A 21,257-nucleotide genomic window follows, 5' to 3' on the forward strand; every position below is an offset into this window, starting at 1 on the left:
TTAATGGGATAACATCAGAACTGATAACTATAATCGAATGAAAATTATATCCGAAAAAGGTATGCTTGCAAGTACGATGGCCATACATCCCGTTTGGTCAAATGGAACGTATGATAAACAAGTAAAACGTGACGATTCTGATTTTTTTTCCCTACATAATTGGTTGCAAAATGTTCCAATCGTTCCGTTTTTTTCTTAATTCTACTTTTTTTCCCATAGAGCTAAAATCCTGCATTTTTTTATTCAGCCATCGTGGGACGTTGGAATGAAACTGCCTAGTGTATATTATGAATTAATTTTTTTAATGTTCAATAAACGTTTCTTAGATACTTTACGAAAGCCTCTCGGAAAAATAAATTTGAATCTGGTCAAGAAAGAAATTGATCAAGAACTGAATCAAAGGGCTTTTTTTTGTCATCTAAATTTGCCTCCACTATAGGAAGGCCATTCCCAAAAGCAGCTCCACACGTACATGGATCACAGCGAATACTTCAGACCGATTACTGAGTACGAAAATGTTTGTCAATAAGGGGAGGCGAGAACACTTTCTAGCCTCCTACATAGGCTTGCAGCTTCATAAAGATAACTTACTGGGGAAAAATAAGTTTGGTTAAACCTTACTTTCAGAATATGGAAAAAAAACTTTCGACGGATAAAAAATTGATAACATTATCCGAAGTCCCGATAAATTCTCGCGAATTTTTTTCCCATGTTACGATATTGGTCCGTTCAGTTCTTTGCAAAAAGCGACAACAATATCCATAATGATAGCATAATCCATGATTCTAACAAGTGGCGTCGACTGTATATTATAGGAATAAATTATGAACACAATGCGCTTTTTTTTGATAAATAAAGATTTAACCTTGTAAGTTTGGATAGATTATGAGGCTATAGTGTGAATATGATTGCGGACTAATTATAGTAGTTTTCTGATAAAGCTGATAATAAAAGCAGAAGTGCAAAATGTACAGGGTGGTCATAAAATAACTTTGCCGATGTACGAGTCCTAGCGGCCGCAAAAATTAACGAATGTGAATGAAATTTGCGATATAGGCGTTTCTCAAGTATGCGCTCGAGAATGAAAAAGAAAACAAAGCTCTTGCTCTCGTGGTAAGAAATTTTCTCCCAAGAAGTACTGAAGTGCATAATAGAGACTAGAGACGAAAACAATTATATTGTTTTGTTCTACATCGCGCAGAAACTGAAGAAGTGAGACAAAAGGGAGAAAGAGGCCACTCAACGAGGTGCGGGAGTTGAACAAACATGTTTTTCTTCACCTCGATTTGCTGATTTTCGCTATCTGCTGATTGGTAGGTTTCTCTTTTTTTTCTTCGTTCCCTCTTCTGTAGAGGGTTCATCATCATCACACCCTTTACATTTCAGAACCCCTCCTGCCATATTATCTATCCTCCTCCTCTTTTATTATGTGCGGATATCACTTCCTCCACCCCATGCATTTTTTTCTTCCTAGTCAGTTCTTGAAACTCGTACCTCTTCGCTCCACTATGAGCGCATCTAAGTAAGGCAGGGTCGAGTCTCCAGCGGTGTTGATAGTAGCATGCTTACCAGGTTTTCAAGGAGGCCTGGGTTCGAGTGCTGGTAGAGACCAGATGACTTTCCTTTCCGAGTTCCCCTCGGCATAATATGCAGAAAATATCTATTTCCTTGGGCTGAGAAAAAAGCCGTTAATCTCTCTTTCTCTCTATTGTATTTATAACATTAAATAAATATTTTTTTTCCAATTGTGTGATGATTCGGCAAAAAGATGAAATCCTAATACTAGAATTACCAGGTGATTATGACCGTCATTTGAACCTACTGAATCAGGGGTTCTCCAACTGTGTGCCGCGACGCTCTCGTGCGCTCCTGATAAAGGTTCTTCCGAACGATTCTTTGTTAGACTGCTTTTTTGGCCCCGGGTTCCTCTTTATCTATGCCAGGGATTTTGTGATAAAAAATTATTGTTCCACTTCCTCTGAATTTTTGTTCCATTTAGCTTCAAAGGTAAAATCTCTTGACTGCCCCTGCTTGGATGAGGGGGGGGGGGAGGGAGCAGAGTGCAGAAAAGCATATGTGGTGGAACTCAAAAGATTCAGGTCACTTAAGCCTTCAAGGATATTTGTGAAGCAAATATATTTACATTCTGAAGTCAATGAATAATGCTGCATAAATTTGAAAAACATGATATTTAAAATAATATATATAATATATAAAATATCTCAGCCACCTCGTTGGGCATTTTGCCTGTTGTGGCGTTGTATTTGTATTTGTATTTCTTCACTTGGTTGAGGTCCCAGGGGGCCCCACGTCCCCAAAAAACCCCATACGATAATATTTTAAGACAGGCAACCCTATTTCTTATGGTACTTATTTTAATTCAGAAATAAATTCACATTTACCAGCTGTATCATGTATATTTACAATAGAGGCTATTTTGGCCTCTCTGTAAGTCTTAAAGGGATGGAAAAATTCTGGTAGTTCGTTCTAGTGTTAATATACGCGTTAATTGAAGTGATGATAAATTTCATAATTTGGCACATCCTGGCGAGAATTGCGTTCAAAGTTTTTGCAGTTATCTGACTTTGAAAATTTTGAAATTTGAAGAAAAAACTTTTTTTTTTATTTAACGTGATCATAACGTATTCCCAAGAGTTCTTTACGATCTGTTCAAGGAATTTGGTAGTAGATATCCATGCTCGAACCGGGATTCTATACAGTCAGAAGCTAGCTCCCTAACCACTGGACTGTGTGCCAGGCAGATATTTATTCCTATTTAGATAATTTTAACTTAGATAATTTTTTTGTATGAAAAGCAAAAAATTGCAAAAGTTAGTAATCTTTCTTAATGTCATATTCTATTAATTTTTTGTTTCACAAAAATGGTCTCAAATATTTGTAATGTTTATCGAATAATGTTTATGGAGATCATGTGGATGTGAAAAATATATGTCGGCGTAATATGTCTCTATATACCCCGGGAATGGACTTAGGCAAGTGCGAAGGTTGCGGTTGAAACCGGGCCGCTAAATTTTAGGTGTCGCAAAAAGCGGATAGAAAATAATACTTTGATTACATTTCATTTGTGCGACTTCAACTTCTTAACAAAACAATCGTTTAAAAAATATTGTCCAAGACAGAAAATCTCTAGAAGTCTCTGGCGTAGGATTCTGGTGCCCCCCCCCCTTTCCAAGCGAATAAGGGTGAAGTAGGTGGATCTGGTTCCGAGCAGCTGGACCGGGAGGGGGGGGGGGTGATAAATTCTTCTTTCAAAACTTACTAAAAGTTACACGAGGTATATGCATACTGCATGCATTCCGGCTGAAAGAGTATATAGTTGCTGCCTGGGTAGAAAATCGATTCTCTAGCCCTGACAGCCCAAAACATCCAAAGCCTGTGGGAGCACTTGCAATTTTTTCGTTGGGCAACAAGCACTATTGTCCAAATTTATTGCCGAATGGCTTTTTTATGACCATAAAATAATAATTTGATAGTCATTCTGAGGTGCCAATGTAAACCAGGCGTGCACGAGGTTGCTTATGGACACTGGGAGATTGGAAAACTCTGTTTTAGAGAGTCGCAAAGCTTAATTTTTCACCGGGCCGCAAAATACTTAAGCCCTGTCCCCGCTCTACCATTAGCTGGAGCATTGAATATTCTATATCGTTTTTAACTGTGATTCATTTATTAATCTATTTGCTTTTTTAAACTAATTTGTTTTCAACTGTCTAGCTAAGAATGGAACAAACAAGCCTTTTACTCGTTCTCAGTCCGCACCTCCTATTTCCGGTAAGATAGAAATCTATCACATACTCATTTCAGATATTTGCACAGTAATTAACGGATATTTGTTACTCACACACACATTTTTTTTTAACTATACAAAATAATCCTATACAGTGTTTTATACAAATTATGCTTATTATATAGTGATTGTAGAGTTGGTATTTCCGCAACATCCAAAAATTCCAAAATATAAGTGAAGTGATATTCACTTAAACTTTCTATTTTTATAATGATCTGATTTTTAAATATATTTTTTCATGACTATGCGGAATCATTCATGGTAATGTTCACTAGATAGACCGATTTTTCTTGATTACAACAGTCGTTCTTAATCAATGTGAGACTCTTTTAACAAATTTTTCAACTATTTTATTTCTTCTCAGATGACATTGTATATCTTGCAAGGAAAAGTTTTCCGGCTGAAAAATCTGGAAGTCTCAAAAGTAATAAATGTTTCAAGTATCTAGTTTTCATCACACGTACACATGCCAATGTTTACTCGCTCGCGCGCATGGTTATAAGGATAAAGAAAGTAAACACGGAAAATTGTTCACGCTCGCTCTTGGAAACAAAATTATATGGAAACATCCGTTTCCGTAGGTTCGTGTGCTAGCCAATCTGCTTCTAGTTAGCTTATTACAGTAGAACTTGGTTAATTCGTTTTTTGTTTTTTTTGGATAATTCGAACTTCTCTGGAGTTTTTTTTATCTAATTTAATGTTAAAATTTTTTGTTTAACTCGAACTTTTTTAGAATTTTTTAAATAATTCGAAGTTGATAGGGGGGGGGGGGAATTCATGATTTTGTATGAGTAAATTTAGTTTGGAAAATTTCTACAAGAAGGCAGGCTGATTTCTCCAAGTGGCTAACCAAAAAATTTGTAAAGGCAAATAAAAGCGAAATAGAGAAAGAGCAAACCAGTTTTTTTTCCTCTCTCTCTCTGTGTGTGTGTGTGTGTGCGCTTCTTAGTTTAGTTTTTACGTGATCGTAAAAATTACCCAAAATTAAAAATATTTTTGCTTTGATCAAAGTTACACAACGCCTGTGCTCACTTGGTTTGTCTCGTTTAAATGAATATAAAGTAATATCTCTAACAAATTTGAGATGAGCTTTTTTTTCCATCTCCACTTAGAAGTTTCCGAAGATTTACATGTTGCAACCGCCCCTTTATGAATACGCAGCCGAAAGAAACTTATCTGACAAAATGACAAAGTTCTGTGCGAATCATGTTGGCTGAAATAAATTTCGAAGTCATGAAAATTTTTCTCGTAAAAAAATTAAGTAAAAATTCAATAACATTTTTAGTGCGATAAAAATCAATTGCAGTCACAAGGAAATGAAAAATCTTTATTACAACATGTATAATTCGGTATTAAATATGATTGAATAAATAATCAGTAGAAAGAGATCCGAAACAACTAATTATTTTGATTATGTCAATTCATAAAATTATTAGTTCGATTTAAATTTTCTGATTGAATCGTTGTTATTATTTTATTGTTTCCACCAGTCACCTTCGTCACAAGCTGCCATTTTTGCAATGCTCGTTGAAGCTTTTTGTGCCTAACAGTTTCAATGAAATTTTAAAATATTTCAAAAATATTGTCTGTTTTATTGATCAACGATCAACACGTTATCTGATTAAAACGACAGCTTAAAAAATGATCGCACAGTAAACACTATGTACTGCATGCACCTTCCCTCAAGAGAATTCGCTTAAAGTGTTAAAAAGTATTAATTTAGTTAAAAAGACTTTAAAGATTTAACTTTTAAAGATTTCTTTAAAAAGTGTTAATTTAGTTAAACAGTTTTTAAAATAGATCTCATTTGGCTAACACTTCACAAATTTGGTGATAAATTTTCCAATATAGTGGGGCGAATTTATTTCGTAATAACAAGGTTACAACTTCATGAATGGAAAAAGCACCAATCGTGAAAGAAGATGATCAAACTTGGCTTCTAACAAGGTTTCAGTTCATTTTCGAAAAGTGACAATCCCCCTTGCTGAGAGAGAAATTTACTTTCGTCCGGTGTGTGTTTGGCGCATAACTGACCGGTAGAAAAATTACACGTCACAAAATTTCAAAACGTTATAACTCCCTTAATATTTGTCCGATCATAAAACGGAAAATAATTTCTGCATTAGTTTTTCACAAGGAATCACGTGTGTAAATAGTGGACGATCGCTAGTTACCACCCCGTATTTTGCCACCAAAAAAGAAATAGAAAGAATTTTCCTCACTTTTTTTCCCACTTACGATAGCAAATTTGGTTATGAAATATTTGCAATTAGCAATCAGTTGCACTCCGGCGGCCCCAAAACAGCTTTTTTCTCCCAATGTGGCCCAAAACGCTTGTCTTCTTTCAATGCAGCCTAGAAAAGCAAAAAAAAAGGTTTGACACCTCTGATTTAGATCTTCCACTATAATGTTTTTTTTCTAAGGAAAAATAAAATAAGTACATTAAAATAAATGAACTAGAATACAAACATCGATAATATGCTAAAAAAATAAATAAAAAAATCACCAGAGGAAGGAGAAATCATAGGGACGTACGTGTCCGAGATTATGTATCAGAGATCAATTCAAAAAAATATATTCATATATAAACCTCTTTTTCAAATGAAAATCAATGATGTTCACATGATGTCGTGTTCGGCATATATATTGAATTTTCGTTGAATTTATTTTTTGAATTTCGTTTTTTTCAGCTGAACACGAAACACCTCAAAAACGGCCAGCACTAGCCCATCCAGCATCAGCAGAAGCTTCATCTGTATCTGGTAAGATGACAATATAATTGCATATTTATATCATGAATTTTTACTTAAATTTATTTGAATTTTTTTTTATTTCTCATTTTATAGTTGATTGAATTTCAAAATTCATCCTTTAAGAGGATACGGGACGTTCAAATCATGAAAATTACTAAATGATTTTTATTACACAAAAAAATAATAGCGAAATTTGCGTAAAATATTTTTCAGCAAACCACATTAAAATTTGTTATTTATTTTTCTGCTGCGATTTTTATAGTTAAAAGATCATCATGGTTGTGGAAATAATATCTCCATTTCTAATTTTCTTCGTGTTTGTTTTTCGTCACAAACTGATATTCAAAATGTCCCTTGCGAACCAAATTTCATTCAATTTACTCTAAATTTTACACACTTGTTTCTTACGACCTATTTGAGATGACAATAATTATCCATTTTTAAATCAATAAATATTAACTGCTAAAAATATGAATTAATTGGTAAAAAGGCGAAAAAATTGTCGTTTGGTACGATTGTTGTAGTACTTTTTTTTCTCACATACCGTTCGACACATCCTAAAATGCACGCTATAAATGTTTGTTATTATTGGAACCATGATAAAAAATTACGGGAAGGATTTCATCAAAATAGGAAACGCATGGGACAAATATAGCTCATTTCAGTTTTGCAGTTTTTTTTTTCAATAAATTATTCGTTGAACATAAAAGTTTTCCAAATAATTTGATTATATTCACCAAAATTCATTTATTGTGTGTGTTAATGCCATTTAAAAGCATATTAACTGAAAACATTAAAGATATACAGTTTTCATTTCGTACATTTCATTTCTTCATTACAGACTTCAACGTCCCCTTAACAACGTATAAAATTTCAAAATAAATAAATAAATACCGGATAATTTAGCACACCATGAAAACGCAAGCCGGAAGATTTAAATGAGCACGCGGGGTATTTTTTCAATAACTCTTTAATTTTGAAAATACAGGGCGTCCATAATTAAAAGACCCTATTTTAAAGTAGCCTACAGGCAAAACCGGTCATCAGAAAATTGTGAAATTTTGTGGAGGACTTCATGAAGTGATGCGAATTTGTTTCGGGGGGAAAAATTAATTGCACATGTCGCCACCACAAGGCGTTTTATTAAGAAATAACACATTTAGGCTAACGTTTACAATTTTAACAATTGTTAAACACTTTTACAATTGTTACTGCAACAAATATGTTCCTATGGCTCGATCCTATGGTTTCAAATTTCGTTATCATGCTCCGAAATGCACCTTTTCAAATCCTCTTCCAAGTCCGATATTTCCATTGAGCAGTTACTGCGGATTTGCTGTTTTGGTAAAACAGTTTGACCAAGAAAGTGCGATCTCGTTAACATATAACAGCTGTTGCGTGACATCACAAAAATTTACATGTTTACTGCAGGTATTCAGAATGAAGCGCCCTCTGGCGGCGGCATGTGCAATTAAATCCCACCCCCTCCCCAAAACAAATTCCCATCACTTCATGAAGTCCTCCACAAAATTTCACACTTTTCTGATGACTGGTGTCCTATAGGCTACTTTAAAATAGGGTCTTTTAATTATGGTCGCCCTGTGCATTTATAAACCGTTTTTAAAAAAACTGGTACAGTCGAATCCCGTTATAACGAACTCCAAGAGACAGGAGAAATAAAATCACTTGGTTAAAACGAAATTTCGTTTTAAAGGAATTCTGTTTTTGAATTGTTTCTATGTAAACTTATCTGGGGAATTAGAAAAGTGTTCGTTAAACCGAGATTGTCGCTGTAACGGTATTCGTTAAAACGGGATTAAACTGTATTATATTCAACACATTGAACTTTTGTGTTATGTACATATTCCCTGTCGGCATTTTTTTTTTTTTTGTATCTAGTACGATAACAATGCTCCGCGTTGCATGCTCGTTTCAGACACTTTTCCACTTAAATTTGAATTAACTTATTAAATTTACTAAGTTTCAATAGCAATTAAATTTGAAAATTTTTTCAATTCATTTACACCGATCCAAATGTTTTGAGAAACAAAAAAAAATCGGATTTCCTTGTTTTATTTTTTATTGCCCGTTTTCATTTCCTGCTTTTTTATAATTTTATTTAGAAAAATAATTTCATGCTTATTTTTTAATTCATAACTTTTATAATTAACCATTAAAATTTCGTAAAATAAAATTTTTTATTGAACAATTTTTATGAGTACTATAACAAGGTACTTACTTCATCGAAGCAATTAAGAAGTTCTCGAAAAACAACGAAAATGTTTCATTGTCTTCAGAATGTTCAAATTACATTCTTTCCCTTCAGTTAGTTGCCATCAAAATCATGTCAGTCAAGGCCTCAACTAGGTGGAAGCAGACGGGACCTGGTGCCCAAGCTCTGGAAAAGAGAGGCTAATTTCACTCTTTAACCTCTTCTTCAATATTACAAGGGGGCGCCAAAATTTGTTGCCTGGGCGTGCTTGTCGTCGGGTGACCAAGCATCTAGAATATCTGTGTTGTTGGCCTTCTTTAATAGTTATAGTAATGTTGTAGTAATAGTTACAGTTATTTGCTGCAGCTAGAGTTGGGGGCCTCCTTCGAATGAATTATTTTTTGGACCATGGAAAAAAGGGGTTAGTGGGAGAAAGCTGAGTCAGATGCAAATAAGGTTTTGTGCCATTAACATTTGTTCAGGGCCGTAACGTGCCTTCTTAGGAACCCCGTTGAAGGGTTATGCTAAGAAAAGGGTAGGGATTGTCCCATTCCTCCTACGCTTATTTTTTCAATTATTCATTTTGGAAGTGAGTCTCTCTTGCAGATCAATTTGAACAAGAAAATCAAAATTTTTAAAAATATACAAAATTGCTTACTTTTTTTTGTGGGGGCCCCCATTCGGCTCGGGGCCTTACAGTGTTGCCCTAGCCCAACAACGGGGGAATGCGTTATAGTTTTTGAATTGTGTAATAGCTATTTAGTTGGTATTACTTTCCACATTGACATTACTTTTCTTATTCCAGGCACGAAGGAGGAACTTCCGAAACGTAGGTATTTTGCCAAGAAGTGTACCGCTCCGACCCCCCAAGCTCTTACTGCCAGGGCTATAGCTATGTTAGGCTATGAAAGAAGTAACAATCTACTCCAAAGTTTTTCACATATTTTGTTCTATTTGAGCACAATTAATTAAGTTCCATTTTGGAAAAGAAATTTAGTTGTTGTTTCATGGTAAAAATATTGGACGTATCTTCTTTCGACTTGTAAATAATAAAGAACTTATAGTTACTTTGAACTGTATTTGAAGCAATAATGGTAACAGCATTGCGATTCTGTCATTAAAAAAATTACGTTTCGTTTGGTGAGAAAATGAAAAAATATTAATAAAAACTTAGGTGTATAAGAATATTGCTTGCTATATTTTATTTAATGATAATTAGATATTTATACACTGGAACAACAAAAATTGCTGCTCTGTGAAATCATATCGAACTCCAATCCAAAAATCCTATATATTTCACACTATTTTCAACAATATTAGTTTTAAAAGTTTCAATAATAGCTTATTTAAAAGTCATCATTCCCGTGAGTGTTGGAATTGATTTATTTCACGCCTGATTTTATGCCGAAAAGATTTTGGATCCGGGATTTTAACATATGGCAAGACTGGCTTGTTTTTCCACTCTATTTGGTGAAAAGATTTCCCACACAACGGTAAGGCCGAAGCATTTTTGCAGAATGGTCAGCAGTTTTCACTGTTACTTTTTCTAGTTCCTCTGAATCACTTGTTTCATTTCGACAAAATCGAAAAATGAGTGAATGAATGAAAATGAATGAAATTTTTTTATCTTCAAGTGTGTTTAGTAATGTCCCAATGTTTTGAAATTCTAGTGAACCACCAGATATGATCCTTCATCACTGAGATGACTAGTTGACTGGTTCCTAAACCCCGCAGCTTTCTTGAAGTAATTTTGAGTTGTCTGTTGTCTGACTATTTGCTATGATGAACAAGCCGTCCACATGGCATCCATTCCCTGTCAATTATAGTATCCGTCTATGATTGACAAGATCCATATCAACACAAAATACGAATGATCCTTTCTGATCGGTTTCTTTAAACTCCAGAGAAAAGCCAGATTTGCGCGAAAGAAAATGAATTCCCGTGTTTTCTTTTACTATCATTGGACTTAGCCTTCGAAATAGAGAGTTTTCTGAAAGTTATATTTCGAGACAGAGATAAAAATGCATTGATTTAGTACAGTAAATGCAAGGATTTTTTTCATTTTTCGAGAAATAGTTTCCGAGAAAGAGAGGTTTGACTATATTTAAAGGTAAAGTAAGAGCTGAGAATGGCAAAATTTTACTTTTGCATATACGTGGGACGGGCGAGGAAGGAAGATTATATCATACAGTACTGCGAAAATCTCGTGTAGCATGTACAAATCTCACGGGGACGGCTTTCAGAGGGAGGTGAAGAAAGAACAATTGTCCAGTTAAAGAATGGGCAAGGATTTGGCCGCTACTGGCACGATGATATTTGTCTTGATCACTACGGGCACGTAACCTAAATTTCTAATGTGACGTAAAGACGTTTTATAAAAGTAAAAAGACTGCGTTTATACATGAAAAATAGTTCGAATTTTGTGTAAAATAATCAAATATTTTCTGTATTCACCCATTTATTGCCTCATTGATCATGTTTTTCGTCTCATTTGGTCTCATTAGCTACATGCAGCCAGTCTGAAATGAATCGTTCCCAGACGTCAGTTCCTGAGCACTCTGTATCAACTACTAAGCCAGGTGAGACAGTATACTTTTTATTCAGTATAAATTATACTGATAACTTTTCAATTTTGTAACGATGTGGTTAATATCCACATCACATATTATGAGACACATTGTCAATAAACTATAGTGACGGTTCGTGTTTTAGAAATACCGATAAGTGTGCTGCGGAAGGAACATACAGCAAAATAATCAATACCACCGAAATAAACTCAGTATTACTCAAACACATCCCGAGAACTTTAATGCTGTCTCTATTGCTACTACTTTACCGCACACCAACTCTAGTCATATATCGCCACACAGCAATTTCCAACCAGTGGAGTTCGGTGGGCGCCATCTATCGGTAGTCGTCAAAGGCTCGGAAGGTAAAGAACTTATTTTCGATGTTCTTCTCCCGGATTCGCATCCGTCGATCTTGACGACAATCTTCATGAAGGAAGACGAGTATCTACACCACTCGGGCACTCTCTTTCCCTCTCTCTCTATTGCTGGAACTTCCTCTATAAGAAGTATAGTAGAAGTAGAATATATTATAAAGTAGAAGTATTCCTCTTATATATATAGAAGTATATAATGGAATTTTTTTTTCTGGGGCTAATTATTATTTAGTCTTACTTTGAATGATTAAATCAGTGGGTTTGAAATCTCTACGTAGTAGATTTCCTTTTCCTTCATATATGTTTTGGAGGCCATGTGATCGCACAATCTGTTTTTCTACATGTACAGGTGGACTCTAGTGACCGACATTTCTCTATATTTATCACGAGAGATGTTCGAATGCATGAAATACTATTTTTAGTTTATTTTTTTCACCGAACTTTTTTTCCCTACTTAGTGATTATGAGATGCGTTGCCAAGAAGAGTATTACTCCGACTTATCCCGTCATCAAAACCAGGGCGGACAATGAAATCGGTAATTCTCATTTTCACAAGGGTCTTATTTATTTTATTTTATTAAAAAAAGAATTGAAACATATATTAGGCTTTTTTGGCCATTTTTCACAGTATGATTGAAGCGTTTCGGACTGTTTGGCAGTCGTACGTGAGTGGTAAATCCTTCTATCAGAGTAAAAAAGAATTATTTTTATAATTTAAAAAATACGGTCGACGTTCGTTTTTACGAACTAGCCTGGACTTGAACAATTAGTTCGTAACTAGGAAGACGTTCAACATATGGTTCGGGAAGAGAGGATTACTTCATAAAAACGAAGCGGTTCGCTAATTGGAAGTTCTTAAAATCGAACGACAAACGTATTTTCACTACTTTAAATTAAAGCAAACTATATTATATTAGATACTTTTTATGGGCATAAAACTGTATAATTAACAGTTCCTTTGTGAACAGCATGATAACAATGAAATTCCATAACTGTCCGAAAACTTTCAGTTTGTTCAGTTCATAATTGGAGAAGAAATTAAAACAACAATAAAATTTTAAGTACAATACATAATCGGATCTCTCTTACGACTTCTTATTCTATGATAATTTTTTTTTTTATAACTTGGGTTTTAGTTCCGTAAAAAGTAATATTGCTTGATAATCTCTCAAATCTGTCTCTATCTAGTTCTCTCTCTAACAACTATTCAGACTTTATCGAAGATAAAATATTTTTTACTGGAAATGAACACTTTTTCTATTTAATTGAATATTTTTCAGGTTTTTTGAATTCGATTTGTTTTTTTATATACACTATCTACTCTTACTTTCACATAGATATCCGTATCTATTTATAAATGTCTAAGTGGACTTGAAGACGCTTCATGAAATCAAACAGGCTATGTAAATATATGTAAAACAATTCGATTTTTGCTAAATAATGAAAGTATATATATAAATTATAGTGCCTATTCATTGATTTAAAAGACAAAATTTATCACAATATACGAATATTTCATTTATTCACGCATTTATTGCATTATTTGTTAAATCTATGTACGCCTTTCTTTCGTCTCATTAGCTACATGCAGCCAGTTTGCAATTAATCGTTCCCAAACGTCAGTTCCTGAGCACTCTGTATCAACTGCCAAGCCAGGTGAGACAGTAAAGTTTCTTTCTTTCAGGTTAAATTACCTTAAAGTCTTAAATTTATCTGGAAGTCATTTTACTTGTTTTCTTCTCTTTCACATCATATAGTTATTGTTTTCGTTATACTCTTATATCTTGTATTTCTATCCTATCAGGTTCATGAAAAACAAGCGAGAATCTCAAGCTACAATCTCGTTCTTCATCTCCTGAGCTGATCTTTCACACACAATCTCTCTCTCTCTCTCTCTCTCTAGCTCTTTCTCTAACAACTATTCAGACTTTACCGTAGATAGCAAAATATTTTTATCTGGAAATGAAAACTTTGAGTGATCTTTTTTTCCTAACAAATTGAACATTTTTCACAATTCTTGAATTTGATTGAGTATACAATGTGTATCTACTTACTTTTATATATACAAAAATATTTGTATTCTAAATAAGAAAAAAAAGTAAATTTCGTAACTTCATGAATTTTTTTTTATCATATAAGTACTTTGCCGCAATATAATAGTTGCTGAAATGAAAAACATGCATTTTCCTTAGAAATTTTTTTTATTTTTTCAATATAATGAAGGGTACATGCTCATAATCGATATACTTTTTCTCTTTAGTTTCTGATTAACGTAATTGTATTGGATTTACATATGCATTTTTTTTTTACCAAATAGCAAAATCCGTATTGAAGCGTCCCCCGACCTTTTTTTCTGGGAGACTTTCAGCTCTTAAGCCAGGTGAAGCTGCATATTTTTTTCAGTAGAATTTAATTTACTCATTAATTCTGTCAAGTCACATATTATTTCTACTCGACATCTAATAAGACAAATGTTTAAGGTTTGAAAACGACTATTACCATGAGGACTTACAGCAATGACAAAACTATTGGATTGAAATTAAAAGAAAAAATATTTTTTAATTGAGATGTATTCATGTTAAGTTGGTGAGATGTTAAGTTATTAGATTCGATGTTAAGATTTGAGATGTTTAAATATGTATTTAAATCATTAACTACTAAATTTTTAAAGAAAAATTCAATTTTTTTTTTGGAAAATTAAAATTTCTTCTTTATTTTTATCCCAACAAGATCAGTGGAAAAAGTTGGATAACAAATATGTAAAACAACTACTACAAAGGCCACAATAGACAAAATGCCTAGCAAGGAGACTGAAGATGCCCATAAAAAATATGGATGCCAAATACGGTTTATAACTGAAATACAGCAACCCAAAACAAGAGCAATTACCCCGAAAAAACAAATACACATCGAAACACTGAAATAAAACTAAAAAAAATTAATGATTATGATAAAATTAAAATATATAAAATACACTGCGGCTAAAAGATTATGGTTGTCTTATATCTAAGTATGGATAGCTTCTCTGGATTCATTCCATTATAAACATCATATTTATTTTCAAACGTGTCAATTGTAGTCGAAATCATGGCTCCCAGGTCCCGGGGATAAGCTTTATACAAATACAAGGCCACAACAGGCAAAATACCCAACGAGGTGGCTGAAAAAAAGAAGCCCATTACAAATATGGATGTCAAATATTTCTAAAATACAGCAACCCCAAATTAAAAATCTAATTATAAAAACTAAAGATCATATATACAATTATAAAATATAATACAGTGAAATCTGTACCAAACGGAGCGTCAACAGACTGAAATAATATTCCGTTTTACAAAGGTGCAAATAAAAGCACTAATCATTGAAAAGACTATATTTTGATTCCGTTTAAGACAGGTTTCACTGTACAATTGCCATAAAAAATATTTATGGTTGTGTTATCGAAGTATAGATAGCTCCTTGATTTACCTCAATATGTTATCGTTTGTGTTAGAATTTACTACCCCACGGGGGTAAGCTATTCCATTTATTAACAGCCCTATTAGAGAAAAATTCCCTGCGACACAACTACCTAGAATTGTCTCATCAATCGATACTGGTATCCCTTTGTCAAAGCAGTTGATTTACGGTGTATTAATAACTCATGGTCCATTTTATCCATCCCGTTGGAAAATTGCAGTTGTAATATGTGCCGCTGCGGTGGTCGAGTGGTCAATATGTAGATGCACATATAAAAAAATATTACTAAAAAATGCCCATAATGAAAATGAATGTTCATGGAACCTAAGCATAACAAACCAAAATTAAATAGAAGCAATGCAAAGGAAAAAATTTAGAAAAGTGTTAATACACTGCCCATATAAAAATATGTTAATATTTTCATCAATAGAGAATAAAGCATGCGTTCCATAAAGGTTTTGATTATTCGCATACGAGTATAATAAAACCAGATACATGTACATACTGTAACTTCAATTTAATTATCGAATATAAAATTGTATATTTGACTTTATTTTGCATTCTTATTGCTTCCATGGTTGATATGAATATGTTTCTCTTTCGCTCCCTCCTTCTATCAGCTACACGCAAGCAATCAAACATCGATTGCTCTCAACCAGAGCATAATGTATCACCTGCTAAGAAAGGTAAACTAAACGTGGTTGTTTTTTTTTCATTATTAAACAATCTTTAATTGATTTACGGGGTATTTTAGAAAGGACTTCCTAACTTTGAAATGGCATAACTTGGAAACTGTGATAGATAGCAGGATAGAACAAGTGTTATATCTAATGGGGGGATCCTGGAATTTTTAACACACCGGTTTGCAAAATCAATTATAATTTCAACTAACTCATGGCACTTCGTTTACTTTCATGACTGGAGGTCCATTCGAACGCCATTGTTTACAGCAAGAGTCCTCTCACCTTGTTGCTTGAACAGTTCATTCGTGAGTCCTAGACAGTGCCGTCTTTACGCATGGGTTTCAAGGGAGGAGTCGCGCACAAAAAGGAGAACTGGGCTGAATTTTCTAGGTAGGATCTCACAAAATCCACTTGGCCCAGGGCTGACGATGCCCTTAAGACGGTCCTGGGCATATATTTCAGACATCCATTGCAGTAGAGAGGTTGCAGGAAAGTGTGGCATTAGACCTCCCCCTACCCAACCCCCACTCTTCACTTTTGTCATGTCTTTGCTAGGCAAGGCGACCGATCGATTCCATCGCTATGTGATTTGACCCATATTTATGAAGGACAATAACACCCACTGTTTAAAGGACTTTCACCATCTATTAGCCAAAGTTGTAACTAAATAACTTGTGCATTTGAAATTCTAGACGTGCCCATTAAACGAACTACTTGTGTCATCTTTCTTTCTATCACTGCTCCCAAGTTATGCCATTTTAAAGTTGAGGAAACCATATCAAACGGAGTCCTTTCCGAAGCACCTTTTTTTGTATGCACGTTATTGTCAATCTCCTACATCACATTTTATAACACGAATACTCAATGTACTGCATTGTCAACATATATGTTTCTTTTGCTTATTAGTAAAATCCGATGAATCCAAGTCGAAGCGCCCCCCAACATATCTTTGTGCGAGAATGTTTTCGACTTCAGAAACAGGTGAAGCTGCAGTTTTTTTTTTTTTCAGACTTGCCCTGTCATACAGTTTACTTCCACATGGAATCTAATAAGACAAATCCTTTATGTGCATGAACGCGAATATTACTGTGTAACGAAATACTACAACGACAACAATTGGACTCTTCTGAGAGAGAGAGAGAAGAGAATTTTTTTTTAATTTCAATAAAAATTGCTTCATCACTTATAATCTTTACCGCTATTTCAAAATTTCGCGCACACATGATGCCGTTCTAAGCTAAAAAAAATAAGAAGAAATATGTGTACAATATGTTACATTGGGTTGATATACATATATCACCGTTGAATGACTTTTACTAGATGCGGTAGAAAGCAATCACCAAGGTTTTAACAGCCCAATCTATTTTTAATTATGCAGGGTGTTCTTCTGCCGCCACAAAACGGAAGGGAAGATAGCACAAGTCAAGACAAAATGTTTTTGTAATGTTATATTTTGTAAATTTTCAGGATCAGGGTCGTAAATGTGACTTGGTTTAATACAGAAATTAAGCCAATGCTGCCGTAAAAAGGGAAAAAAATAACTCAGGGGGACTCAATCATTTTCAATCTGTGGCTCCTTTACTCTAGTCAAAGTTTATCTGCGGCTTCTCAGAAAATCTCAATGCACAAACATCAATATCCCCAATTCGAAGTGATGCCCCTGACGAAGGTTGGCGATGCCACAAGGATGCCACGCGGCTCATACTTTGAGAAACACTGTCTCAAAGTAACTCTGGAAATGAAATGAGGAAATTAATGTTGTCCCCACCATAAGTGGATAAAAACTCCTCAAAGGGGGGAGGCGAGAATGTCCACCTCCGCCCTACCGCCTGTGCCACCAATAACACAATATTTTCCCTGAACGGGGAGGGAGCAGCGATCGCTCCTCTCTTTACTGCCATGCTTCCCACACACAAAAACCACTGGACAGAAAGAGGACTTTTTTTCTCTGCAACTGGCCTGTGAGTGCGACGCTATATTATATTGCAAACCTTGTTTGTCTTGACTTGTACTATCACCTCGCTTATTTTTTGTAGTAGAGTTCTTGGACACCTTTTATAAAAAATATAAATATTATCTTTATATCAATATACAGGGTTATTATATTTAAAGTTTCGATCTGAAAACACTATAAAATAAGTACCAGTGGCCAAAACGACCTGAAAAAATTTACATTAATACTCCTTAGCAATGGAATTTTATTTGGCAAAAAAAAATCGACATGTCAAACACAGGAGATTCGCTCGCCTAATAAAAACAATAGTCAGCCAAGGCAAAATGACAAATTAATTAACATCGAACAATTAATCAAAAACCTTTGACTTACTCAAGAAATGTTCAATATGGGTTTCATTGCGTGCTGCTAGATATGGAAGCATAAAACTGCTTGTTTAACAACAAATAGGAGTGTGCCGATGGTAATGCTATAGGTGGGCTTGGTTCAACGATAAACTCTGCCGCAAACCCAATGGTTGTGTTGTGAACGGATTCTCGTTAGTCCATACACAGTACTGCAATTTTGTGTATCGATAGCACGTTGCAGATGGAAATATTTTTTTGGCCAAAAGATGTTAATTTTTATCCTGGCTGACTATTGTTTCCATTCTGCGAGCAAAAAATATCTCCTGTGTTTTAACGAATGCGGTGATATGTATCGGTACATTATTAAATATTTTTTTCTTCCGCCGAAAAAAGATTCCATTGCTTCAGGAGTATTCATATAAATTTTTTAGTCATTCTGACTTTTGGTTCTTATTTTACAACGTTTTGAAAAATTCCAACTTTAATTATAATCACCCCTTATATTTGCATAGATGTTTAACGTTTATTATATATATACAGGGGGAAATCGGCGCTAACTATAAAGATACAGCTCCAGACGACATCTTCACCTTAGGAATTTTTGAAGAAAAATTTTCCAATCTTTTTCCAAAGACAAAACTTTTTTGCTTTAGTCTTAATTCAGATTTATATATACTGTACTTATTCCAGATATGTTGATTACGTGACGCTGCAACATGGCCAACAGCTACCACCTATCAATAAACGATATTTTAATAAGCATTATACGGTATTTTTATTGTTATACAATCTCGATGTTAAAGCTTAGAATATTAATTTCTAATGCAGATGATACTTCTATCAGAGAACAGAATGAAGCGTATGTCTATAAAGGCAATTTGTTTGATTCATGTGAAATAAAACCAGATATATATATATATTTACATGCATACTGTAACTTCAATTTATTTATCTTAAAATTGCGTATTTGTATATTCATTTCGTATTCTAATTATTATGGTTGATCTAAAAATGCTTTTCTTTTGCTTCATCAGCTATATGGAAACAATCACAGTTATATCGCTCTCATTCTAAGACCTTCGTATACCCTCCTAAGAAAGGTAAAAAAATGTGTTTTTTTATTCAGTATAAAAAATCATTAGTTAATTAATGTTTTCACGTTATGGTCTACTTTTCATCACATTTGATAAGACGAATACTCAGTATACTCTGCAGTGGCAACATAATTGTATTTAGACCTATCCTTTCTTTCGTTTTTATCGCCTCACGGTTTACCTTCACATGGCATCTTATAAGACAAATACTCTCTAAAATAACTCTTCACGAGACAAATAACTCTTCACGAGTATGAATTGTTACCGTGACGACTTGACGACGCCTTTATAGACGTACTTACTATAACGACAATTATCGGACTGAAATAAATTTTTTATGTTCTTTTGAAGTGAAACCTCTTTAGCCGCAGGTAGCGTGAATCGGGCCCATGAAAAAACAGCATTACGGAAAGTGAAACGCTCCTCTCACTCTGTTTCCACCACAACTCCCTGATAACCAATCCGAGTATTCACATGGAATGGTGTAGTGCAGTGTTTCACAATGTGGCAACATCACTTTCTGGGGGCAATGAAATTGATGGAATAATCCAAGAGGCGCCAGAGAAGATACTGGTATAACATAGAATCCTATGGGTAGTGCCGTCTTAATCCATGGGCCCACCCGGGCACTGCCCGAGGGTCTCGAGTACAGAGGGATTAAAGAACACAAGATCTGCGTGCAATTTTTGACAGTAAGTATGCAAATTTGTAGGCAGGTATTTCTAAAGCAGAGGGTTTCAGAAAAATCACTCGGCCTGAAGGCCTATGACGATCTTAATACGGCCCTGCCTATGGTTTGGTTGGGGGCGATGGAACAAAAAGTTTGGGCAACTCTGGTGCAGTGGTAGAGACTCCACATTCTGGAGTGAGAGTATCGGTAATATAGTGGTCTTAACCAGCGTACTGAGTCTAAATGTTTTCCAACTGCTCCGTTAAGCCGGGTTTTCCTAGAAGTATAATTTCAGCGCCGGGTGCAGCGCGAAAACGCTGATTGGTTGACCAATCAGCGTTTTCACGCTGCGCGCACTATAGAAAACCTGCTTCCTAGGAAAACCCGGCTTTACGCCTGCAAATGACGATGTGAGAAAGTCTCTAATTCTTACAAAAACAAGGGAGTGGAGGTAAGTTTTTTTTTAAATAAAGAGATACAGATTACTGTGGGCTATTCATACAAGGTATAGACAACTGGGCAGCGTAAAAAAAGATGCATTTTTGAAAGAAAATTCAACTGCCTCTGCGGGGGCTCGTACAACCGTTCTCGCACAAACCGGGTGATTACACTAAGTACGCTTTAGAAAGAATGATCATTTGTTTTCCATTTATGTCGCCATCTGGTGGCCTATGTCAGTGAACATGAGATATTAGCTGAGTCATGCAGTCCTGTTCAGCGTTGTATGTTATGGTAAATGCGATAAATCCGGTGATTATGCATAATCACAATCATATCCGCTAAGTTTAATAAACTATCCTACATTTATCAATTTCACCGGTGTTTATGCATAATTCCCAAATTATTACTTATTTAGACAAGACAAAACAGCACAAAATCAAGCAAGACAAAAAGACAATTGCATAAACAAACACTATTTGACCCAATGGGATGGTTCTTCCATGGGTCATAAAGAGTAACTTACAAGATCCATGGCAACACCCAAGGGTAAAAAAATAAGCAATAAAAATTAATTATCAAATCACTACAGAAATGTTATCCCCCCTCCCATTGTTTTTATACCATGATATTCAACTAACACTTTCAAGAAGAAAGAAAAAGATTAGTAAACAGAAAATCAGTTCAAAAAACAATATTCCTACAATGTTACACGCAAGAACTCAGCAAAACCCCCTACAGGTTATCAATGAAACATGATAAGAACTAATAATATTAAGTGCAAAGAGAAATAAACTTTATATACACCGTTTTTTTCCCGCCATCTCACTATTATTCTTTCCTTAAGTTATAGTGCTATCAATTATCAAATAAAATGAACTGCTCAATATCTACTATT

General features: G+C 34.6%; 1 protein-coding gene across 1 annotated transcript in view; it reads left to right on the forward strand.

Moving 5' to 3' along the window:
• LOC149085112 (uncharacterized) overlaps positions 1–21,257 on the forward strand; it is a 57,780-nt gene that overhangs the window by 16,178 nt on the left and 20,345 nt on the right. Inside the window, exons 7-17 of the mRNA XM_089232922.1 lie at positions 3,733–3,789; positions 4,170–4,229; positions 6,496–6,567; positions 9,576–9,683; positions 11,275–11,349; positions 12,173–12,250; positions 13,296–13,370; positions 14,032–14,094; positions 15,794–15,859; positions 16,763–16,837; positions 19,192–19,257. Coding sequence (XP_089089048.1) covers positions 3,733–3,789; positions 4,170–4,229; positions 6,496–6,567; positions 9,576–9,683; positions 11,275–11,349; positions 12,173–12,250; positions 13,296–13,370; positions 14,032–14,094; positions 15,794–15,859; positions 16,763–16,837; positions 19,192–19,257 — 795 coding nt within the window. The remainder of the gene's footprint in view (positions 1–3,732; positions 3,790–4,169; positions 4,230–6,495; positions 6,568–9,575; positions 9,684–11,274; positions 11,350–12,172; positions 12,251–13,295; positions 13,371–14,031; positions 14,095–15,793; positions 15,860–16,762; positions 16,838–19,191; positions 19,258–21,257) is intronic.

This window comes from Pholcus phalangioides, unplaced genomic scaffold (assembly GCF_987345545.1).
Source record: "Pholcus phalangioides strain wild (caught in Gottingen) unplaced genomic scaffold, Ppha-v1.0 ptg000007l_1, whole genome shotgun sequence".
NCBI lineage: Eukaryota > Metazoa > Arthropoda > Arachnida > Araneae > Pholcidae > Pholcus > Pholcus phalangioides.